Genomic DNA, 9,974 nt, shown 5'->3' with positions numbered 1-9,974 from the left:
GGTCGTTTGCACAATAGTCTGAAAATCATTTGAAGTCATTTTACAAAAGCATAGCTAGTCATTCAGAAAGAAAAGGGTAATGTTCAGCCTTTTCATTATCTAGTAATAATAGCGTTTTATACAAAAAAAAAGAGAAAAGAAAAAAGGAAACACCCTGCCTACTGATCTCTTAAATTATGTTAAAGCAAAAGTACGTGCTCTTTACCCCGGGTGATATTTCCTGAGGTGAAATTCACTCCAGCTCCTTTCAAATCTACGGCGGGCACTGGAGGGACCAGGGCCCTGCAAAAGACACGAGTGACACGGGGATGCCCGCTCCGCTCCCCCCGCGCACGGCAGCTCCCCGCCGGCCCCGCGGGGCCTCTTCGCGCCCTCCGTCCCTCGGCGGACAGCACCCAGAGCCCGCCGGGCCCTGCCCTCAGCTCTCCGGCAGCTCCCCGCCGCCCGCTCCGGCACCCAGCCGCAGCCCGTCCGTTCCCTCGGGCCACCGCCCCGGCCTCGCCCCCTGCCCCACCGCCTTGCCTTGCCCCGGTGGCCGTCCCGCCCCGCCCCACCGCGCGGCCCCCGGCCGCCTTCCCGCCTCGCCCTGCCGCCCTTCGCGTTACCGCGGCGACGGGAGAAGCCGCCCGGAACCGTCCGCAACGGCCGCTGGGAGCGGCGGGCCGGGGCGGCGACGGGCGGGAGCTGGGGCGGGATGGGGGAGCGGGGGTGAGCGGGCTGCCGCGGCCATAGCGACATCGGGTGCGAAAGGAGCGACGGGGCGAGCGCGGCAGGTAACGGCCGGGGAGGGGGCGGCCGCGGCACCGCCGGACTCGCCGCCTGGGCGGCCGCGGGGACCCACGGGGTGCTGCTGTGCGTGCCCCGGTCTTCTCAGGTGCCCGGCGCAGCCAAGGCTGCCCCGGTGCCTGTGTCACCGCAGCGGCCAGTCTCCTGTGGAGCCAAGGGAGGTGGTCCTGTGGCAGTGTCACCTCAGGAGACGGTCCCCTGTGGAGCCAGTGCCCCTGTGGCAGTGTCACCTCAGGAGACGGTCCCCTGTGGAGCCAGTGCCCCTGTGGCAGTGTCACCTCAGGAGAAGGTCCCCTATGGAGTCAGTGCCCCTGTGGCAGTGTCACCTCAGGAGACGGTCCCCTGTGGAGCCAGTGCCCCTGTGGCAGTGTCACCTCAGGAGACGGTCCCCTGTGGAGCCAGTGCCCCTGTGGCAGTGTCACCTCAGGAGACGGTCCCCTATGGAGCCAGTGCCCCTGTGGCAGTGTCACCTCAGGCGCTGGTCCCTGTGGAACCAGGGCTGCAGTGCCACGTGGCAGTGTCTGCACATCTGTACTGGTACCCAGGCCCTTGAGAGCCCCACTGCTCACCCCCATGAGAAATTAGGGCTGTTTCATGCCGCCCTGTCACTGTGTCGTCATGTGGCTGGTACCTGTTCTCGCACACAGCCAGGCTTGCCCCACATCCTTGTGTCCTGCTGGACCCACAGAACCAGACTGGTCCCAGCAACAGCCTTGTTCTGATCTTCCTGCTGAGGTACTTGAGGGCTGCATGTCTCAGCGTTGCATCTACCAAGGGAGCAAATAGTCAACAGGAGTCCAGCATTGTGTTTGAGAGCAATTACAGCCTAGGTATACATTAATTAGGGGGTGTGAAGGTATGAGAAATGCAGCCATGGATCTATGACAAATTTAGGTTTATGTGTTTTAAAGTGTCTTGGCAAATCATTGACACCACACAACAGAGAATGATCCAAACCAAACTTTCTCTTGGAAATCCAGGGCTGTCCTCAAGCTAGCACCACCTCCAGTATCTCAGTGCAAGAGCTGCTGACACAGAGCTGAGCTTCCTTCAGAAGTTTTCATCCTGCCCATTCCAGCCTGTAATTAGAGCTGCGTTCCCCTGCCCCTGTTGTTTACAATGGGAGAATGACAGAATTGAAAGGAAAGCGTAAAACTATCTGATATGCACTACTTGGCTGTGTAAATGCACACTTTTAGGAATCTGAATTATTTGATTTTTGCTGTTCCAACAGATTAAAAGGACGACCAGTAATATGGAGCAGGACATAGAAGTGTTTCAAGAGCAAGCTGTCAGTAAGTAAGTAATGACTTATTGTCTGGGCGTTGAATATATAATGTAATTGAATTATGTGGGTTTATTGAAAATTTGAAACACAAAATATTAATGAATTTAGAGGCAAACGTGATTCTCAATTTCTGCTGCTGCTTCTATGCAAACTGGAGAGGTTACTGATAATTAAGACAACACATCTTGCTGCTTTAGCTAATAATCTACTGACTGTTAGTTATCTACATTTTTAAAATCTTCATACCTGAACAAAAGGGGGGAAAAAGAAAGCTGTGGGGGGTTTTATTAAGGTATTAAGAAATGTTATTTTAAACTGTTTTAAAAAATAGTTGAAGTTGCTAGGCTACAGCAGTATAAACTTACATATCTCAGCTCTTAAAAGATTCAAAAATCTTTAAAAAAAGACTATTAATTGCTAACTCCCTAGTCTTATTTTGCACAGGTAATAACCACAATTGTTCTTCCCAAGTATTAAGTGCACTTTTCATCACAACACAATCACCTTTTTTTGACATAATCCAAGTTTAGTTCTTTTAGTGTTAATCTAAAAAAATATTAATACAGCACAAAAACTTTCTAAAGAAGTGTAAACATGGATGAGATTTGATGTAGGACCTCATCCCATCCAGCCTGTTCAAGGAATACAGCAATATAAAAAGTACTTTGCCATATAATGCACTAAATGGAATATTTATCTATCATAATAAATGTATTACCTGTTTTTCATAGAACAGTTTCTTTCATCATTATTACCAAGAAGCAGTCCAAGGTAATCTAATGCATATTAAGTGTAAAACTATTTCTTAAAATAACAGAAACATGCATATTCTATCACACCTTACTCTGGCCCAGGAAAGTTTTAATAGGATTTGAAAGTGTGCTCTGTTGTATGAAGAATAATATGAGCACTTTCCATGATATAAAAAATTGCTGCAGTAAAATATTATATTCTGAACAATGTGGCCTTTTTTTCTGGCTTTTTGTAAGTGATACAATTGATAAATATAGTCGTATAAAAACTTGAATTTAAAAAAGAAATCAAAACATTGCTATTCTTTGTATACTGTTTAACAAATCAGAAGCCTATTTCAGGAGTTCACATCCTGCCTGGCCTTCATTGTAATTCACATATGTGAAATTTAAGGCCATTGCAGATGAATCTAGAGAGTGATTTGTCCCATCATGAACCAGGTATTTTTGGTAGCTATTTATTTCCATTAACTATACAAAGAATCTGGAAGAGTAGTTTAGAATACACATCAATGACAGACATTCGTTCCAGTCTGTGCTGACAGTATTCCAGAGATAGTGCAGATAGCTTTAAAATTTGGGAAGATGGCTGAATAATGGTGGTGGCAATCACGACAATTACATCACAGCTGCAAGAACTCATAAATCGCAAATTACCCATCCACAGATGTGTATGCTTCTGTATGGCTGACAATTGTTAAATAAATTAGTTGTAGTTAGTATAATGGAACTTTGGGATAGAAGATTCTAATGGATGATTGTATCACAACTGTTTCATATATTTCCTATTTTTAAAGCAAGTTTTAAGAAGATAAAATGAGTTAATATTGGCTCTAGAAGCCGTGTTAAGGATCAAAAACTAATGAATTACTATGTAAGATGGAAATCTTTGTTACCATTGTTCTGCATAGATTTTGCTTGTGTTTGCGTAAATATGGCCATACATATTTTCCTATTTGTCAGCAAACCTGAGTAATAAGGGAAGAAGGCACAAAGTAGAGACTGACAGTATGAACCAAACCTTCTTAAAATGTCAGTTTCTAAATTACAACTTTATTCTAAAGCGTATGGACAGTAATATTCTTTCTATGTCCATTAAGAAACAATCGAAAAAAATACAGATCTGTGCAGAACTCCAAAGCAAAAGACAGATAAATAGAGCTAGAAAGGTCTAACTAGTGCAAAAAAAATTTTGTGATAAAGGCCTGGAGTTGGTAAAACCTATTATCTGGATTTTAAGTTGTCGAGACTTGGAAACATGTAGATTTTACATGAAGATAGTTATTAATGACAGCAGAATATGAATCATCTCTATTTTCACCAATATAGAGATAGAATATAAGAAGTGTAAGAGCTTGCCTACATCTCTTTAAAAATTAGATACCTTGAAGTGTTTTGAGCTGTTTCAAAGTAAATGCAACCAAAAAACAATAGCTGCCACTTGCTTAAATGCAAGTCATTGCTTCCACATATGAATAATCCACTTGATGTATACATTCAGCAAACTGGGAATGGTTTTTTACCCATATGCATACTTCATTTTATGGGAAAACTTGTTCTTTGAGTGTTTGTTTACCTGATGGCTTATTAAACAAAAGAGTTTTTTGCATTGCACATCCAGTGATCAAAATAAATTCTCATGATTGTGATACCAGGTGATAGGTCATATTCTGAGGGGGATAGTTAGCACACTTTTCAAAACACTGAATAGGCTAAAATACTAGTTACAGCAGCTAGTAGTACCTGTATGCTAGCAGGTGGGGATAACTTGACAAATACACCTTTATGCAGATCTGTTTGTAATACCACAGCCATGAAAGAGAATAGTTCTGGTAATAGAACAGCAGCAGTAATCTACAGCTTTAGGTACAGCTTTCCTTTTTCAGCTGCAGGTATACCTAGAGGATCTAGGTAAGGAGACAGAGAAGGTGAAGATAGACTGAGAAGCTGTTTCAGAAGGGATTTTTCCTTCAACAGCTCCCTTTTCTATATTGGTGGTTCTAGGTTCAAGAAGCATGCAATAACTGTTGAGAGAAAATTTTCTAGCAACAGGTGGACAGCTTGCCTTGTGTGGGATGATCTGAAAGAGACAGGTGAAATTTAAGAGGGAAGGATGTCAGCCATGGTGGATCTGAAAGGGTAACCTGATGATCCAGGCTAGAGATTGCATTTGCACTTGCATAGCAATATTTAGATGATCCATGTGACACACAATAAAGAAAGTACCTATTTCTGAAAGCTAAAATCAGATAGTCATTGCTGGTGGTTCACCGAAGTGTTGCCACCTGACATTGCATGAGGCTTGAAGGGCATGGGTCCTTATAGCAGTACCAAAGAAAAGGTAGTCCTGATGCAGTCATCGCTGCCTTTTCTGTTTTTAAAATCCCATTTTATATTCCACCCAGAGGGAATCAAAGTTTACTGCATCATTAATGCTATTTTGAGATGAGTTTCAGGCACTTGGGAGGGGGCTGTTTTTGTTTTGTGATACATACATTGCAGTGTACTACTTGCTTGCACTTTGGTTATTATCATTCTATGACTCATATTAAATTTTAAAATGGCATAGCTAACAGTTTTAACATTTAAAAGGCATTAAGATTTATGTGAGTATTTAAAAAGCCTTTCCAAGCTTAACATCAATAATGTTAAAGTTTCAAGCATTTATTGATATAAAAAAATTTTAAAGAATTTTACTTTTAAAAAAAATGTTGAGTTTTAATTATGATATTTTAAATCTAACGTATTTGCTCCAATTTCCTGTAATAATTATCCAAACAAGGGATATGCACCATTAAGCACCAAAAATAAGATATTCAATAAACACATATCCACCCATCCAATTTAAAGGTCCCTTCCAACCCAAACTATTCTGTGATTCTATGATTCCGTGTTAAGGAACTCTTTTTTTTTTTTTTTGTAGTGTAGTACAATCAGATGTTGAGCATGCAGGCTATGAAACGCAGAGTGTGCGGGACCAGCACTTGACCCAGAGCACAGCCTACAGACAGGGGACTTCAGTATGTGTGCATGGACACTGGGAGGACAGATGTTGGGAGGGTTGGCTGAGCAGCTGGGATGTGAAAGATTACCAGAAAAGAAAGGAAACATTTTCATGCTAGCATTCACACAAGGTGGTGGTATCAACTACCAGGAGTAGAAGCATCTGCTTATATTAAGGCTTAATTTGCACAGTCATTTACAGTAGAGAAGCATGTTAGTTAGTTTACTGTTCTTCAGCGATGTGCTGGCAGCATGCTCAGCAGTTGAAGGCTTACTGGCAATAGGGGTATTACCTCTGAGTTCATGGCTCAGTTTGTGTTTGGTTAAGTGTGGCTCTGCTAAAGTAGAGTTCCTAATTGCTTGGCACATTCTCGGTTGCAATGTCCCCCAAAAACATACACCAGATTGTAAGGTTTGCGATACAAAAAGGCATTCTGTGCTAATTTTGGGAACTGAAAGCCTCTTCAACACTTCCTAAGATGGTGCGGTTACAGGCATGCTGCTGTGCTTTTTATCATTAACCCTTTTGCAAGTTGCTGCTACATTATTCAGATGCTGCACCATCTTTTGTATCTGTGTGACTGTCTCTATGGCAATTATTTCATAAAATAATAGCTATGCTCATTTTAAGGAAATAGCTATGCTCATTTTAACAAACCATCATGCCATAGAGATACTAGAATGGCTGCAAAATGATTAGTGATCATAAAGGCACTTTATGTGCATACAGAGATGCACACAGCAGTGTGTACCATCAGCAGTCAAAAGAATACATAGCTTTTAAATTTTTATAAATTACAGAACCAATTAAATTTTAACCAGTGGCTATCACTTTTGGAGAAAGTGTCAGTGAGATGAATAATATTATTAAAAGGAAAATGGAACATGTCATAACTCAAAACGATGTCCCAACATTCTTAGATTATTTTAAGTGAAGAACCTTGTTTATCAGAAGGCTAAATTTATCATCATGAAAAGTAATAGGTTACAATACATTTTTTTTGCATCAGTTTGGCTATCAGAAGGGATAGTTAACAAATTTATGAAAGAACACAATTGCTGGTTTTATCAACTGGAAATTCAATATAGATTTGTAATCAAAACCAAAAAAATAAAGAAGAAACTTGAAAATTATGCAACAGTATGAGGAAATGGAAATTAAATGCAGATTACACTTCAGTTGTACAATGAATAGTCACTATGACAGATTAAAAAAGTGAAGAGAAAGCAGGTGTACTACTGACAGTTTACTAACAGTGTAACTGGTTGAGATAAGGGAGAGAGAGTTGACAGTGGAGAAACAAGACTGGTTTTATTTGTACCTTCATTTAGATGTAGCAGTGGTTGGACACATTAATGTCTAAATTATTGCAGAGAGAAAAATGCAGAAATCTTCACAATGATCAGATCATACCATTGAAAAGAGTAATTTGAAGATTTTAAATGAGAATTTTTTTTTCATGGCCAAGATAAGGTTGCACCAACTAAAGATGACACATTTCAATACATTCCAATATGTTATAAAGATAAGATAAAAGTATGTGTTCTACATAAATTAATAAAACTGTATATTAGGGTAATTTATAGATAGGATCTCTTATTTAGGAAAAAAAGTAAAGCAATTAAAACTAGAACAGGAAACGAGAAAGGTATAAAAAAAGCTCTAAAAAATAAGTGCAAAAGACGTAGAAAAGTTTATCAACAGTTAACTCATATGAGAACAGGATATGCAGATAACAGATGCCACTAAAAAAATTGTGTGGAAAGTAAATGTTTACAGAAAGTAAAATGAAAGTAATGCTACTCCTCAAAATTTTAAAAATTCAACATATTCACAGAATCACTGAATCATTCAGATTGGAAAAGACCCTTGGGATCATCGAGTCCAACCATCAGCCCTACTCTACAAAGTTCTCCCCTACACCATATCCCCCAGCATCTCATCCAAACGACCCTTAAACACATCCAGGGATGGTGACTCCATCCCCTCCCTGGGCAGCCTATTCCACTGTCTGACCACTCTTTCTGTGAAAAATTTTTTCCTAAGCTCCAGTCTAAACCTCCCCTGTTGCAGTTAAAAGCCATTCCCTCTTGTTCTGTCACTAATCACCTGTGAGAAGAGACCAGCACCAACCTCTCTACAATGTCCTTTCAGGTAGGTTTAGAGAGTGATGAGGTCTCCCCTCAGCCTTCTCCTCCTCAAACTGAACAGTCCCAGCTCCCTCAATTGCTCCTCACAGGATTTATTCTCCAGGCCCTTCACCAGCTTCGTTGCCCTCCTCTGCACTCGCTCCAGCACCTCGATATCCCTCTTGTATTGAGGTGCCCAAAACTGGACACAATACTCCAGGTGTGGCCTCACCAGTGCAGAGTACAGGGGGACAATCACCTCCCTACTTCTGCTGGTCACACTATTTCTAATACAAGCCAGGATGCCGTTGGCTTTCTTGGCCACCTGAGCACACTGCTGGCTCATGTTCCACTGGCTAAAAACAGTCAGGGGTTTTTTTTGGTGATGTGTAATTAATCATATTGATAGAAAACAGTCTGATTTTTATTTCCATATGACTCTAGGAAAATTACATTTTATAAAACATTTATGGGCTCATGTACATAGTTAAGCAATTTGTTCAATAGCTAATTCTTCTTTGTAACAGTCCAAAAGCAGCTCTGAGTGTTAACGGAATAAAATTCCCTGTGTTTATTTTATGGGGAGTAATTAGGCAGGAGTGTACACTGTCTTCTTTATCTTTTGTTCCAAACCCTAAAATCCTAGGTTAAGTGGATAAGAAGAAGTAAATCAGGAAAATAAAATGTTCAGGAACATTTCAATAAACAGTTTTATGTTTGTTTTTTTTCTAACTGGGATGTTTCACTGAATGTTGAATAGATCCATGAGTTCTAAAAAGATTCTGACTTTTAAATAAATCATTGCAAATCTGAAATGACAGCTGTAAATTTACAGATTGAGAGAAGCTATCAGTTCATAAAACAATCAAGGTTAACTGGGCAATAAACTGTCCAAAATACTTCAGGAAGAAATCTCGTATAACCTAGAAGGACTGTATAATTTTGATGTGAAATAGTCATTTCTACAAATACAGAATTTTAGAGTGCAGAAAGAATTATGCAATTTCTTGCATAAAAAAGTATCCAGAGCCAAATTTTCTTTAATCTGTATCTTTGTTATTTCAATTTCTTTTTACATTCATCATCAAATACAAAGTTGGAATGGATATGGAATAAAGAAATCTCCATACTAAAATTCAGATACCTTGTATGTATGTGCTAAGTGGTATACACCAGCTGATTTAAACATTGTTTGACACTGTCCAGACAAAGCTTCATTTTTTAAAATTAATATACTGCTCCTCTGTAAGGGGCAGTATAAGAGGGCAACTTTGACTGCTTTCAGTTTCTGATAGCCCTTCTAATACACCATAAATTAACTATATATCATTATTTTGTTACTTAGGACACATCATATTCCTAAAACAACAGTGTAAAACATTGTCTATTACTGACAATGAAGTCATAGTGTAAGGGATGTATTCTAAATTTAATCTCAGAAGTTTGGGGAAAAATCTAATGTTTATGCTGCAGATATTGTGCAAATCTCTATGAAATCCAGCACATGGTCCCTGAAAGTGAAGATCTTTTTCAAAATGCACTCACTTCTTTGCTTCCTAGTAGAATTAAAGCTCACTTTTATGTCATGGTTTGACCCCAGCCAGCAACTAACCACCATGCAGCTACTTGCTCACTCCTCCTCCCTCCCAGTGGGATGAGGAGAATCGGAAAAAAAAAAAAAAGTAAAACTTGTGGGTTGAGATAAGAACAGTTTAATAAATAAACTAAAATATAACACTAACAACAATAATAAAAAATATAGTAGTAATAATAATAATAATAGTAGTAATGGAAATGGATATAATAAAAGAGAAATAAAACCCAAGAAAAGACAAGTGATGCACAATGCAATTGCTCACCACCTGCTGACAGATGCCTGAGCAGCGATCCGTGCCCCAGCCAACTCCCCCTCAGTTTGTATACTGTGCATGACATTCTGTGGTATGGAATATCCCTTTGGCTAGTTTGGGTCAGCTGTCCTGGCCATGCCCCCTCCCAGCTCCTTGTGCATCTCC

The 9,974-nt window shown here is 40.4% G+C and overlaps 1 protein-coding gene across 1 annotated transcript in view; it reads left to right on the top strand.

Annotated features, from left to right (window-relative positions):
* Window positions 1-2,041: 2,041 nt before the first annotated feature.
* DEUP1 (deuterosome assembly protein 1) overlaps window positions 2,042-9,974 on the top strand; it is a 45,451-nt gene continuing 37,518 nt past the window's right edge. Inside the window, 1 exon segment of the mRNA XM_074817007.1 lies at window positions 2,042-2,085. Within this exon segment, the coding sequence (XP_074673108.1) occupies window positions 2,042-2,085 (44 nt within the window).

This window comes from Strix aluco, chromosome 2 (genome assembly GCF_031877795.1).
Source record: "Strix aluco isolate bStrAlu1 chromosome 2, bStrAlu1.hap1, whole genome shotgun sequence".
NCBI lineage: Eukaryota > Metazoa > Chordata > Aves > Strigiformes > Strigidae > Strix > Strix aluco.
This window is presented reverse-complemented; position numbering and strand designations above follow the sequence as displayed.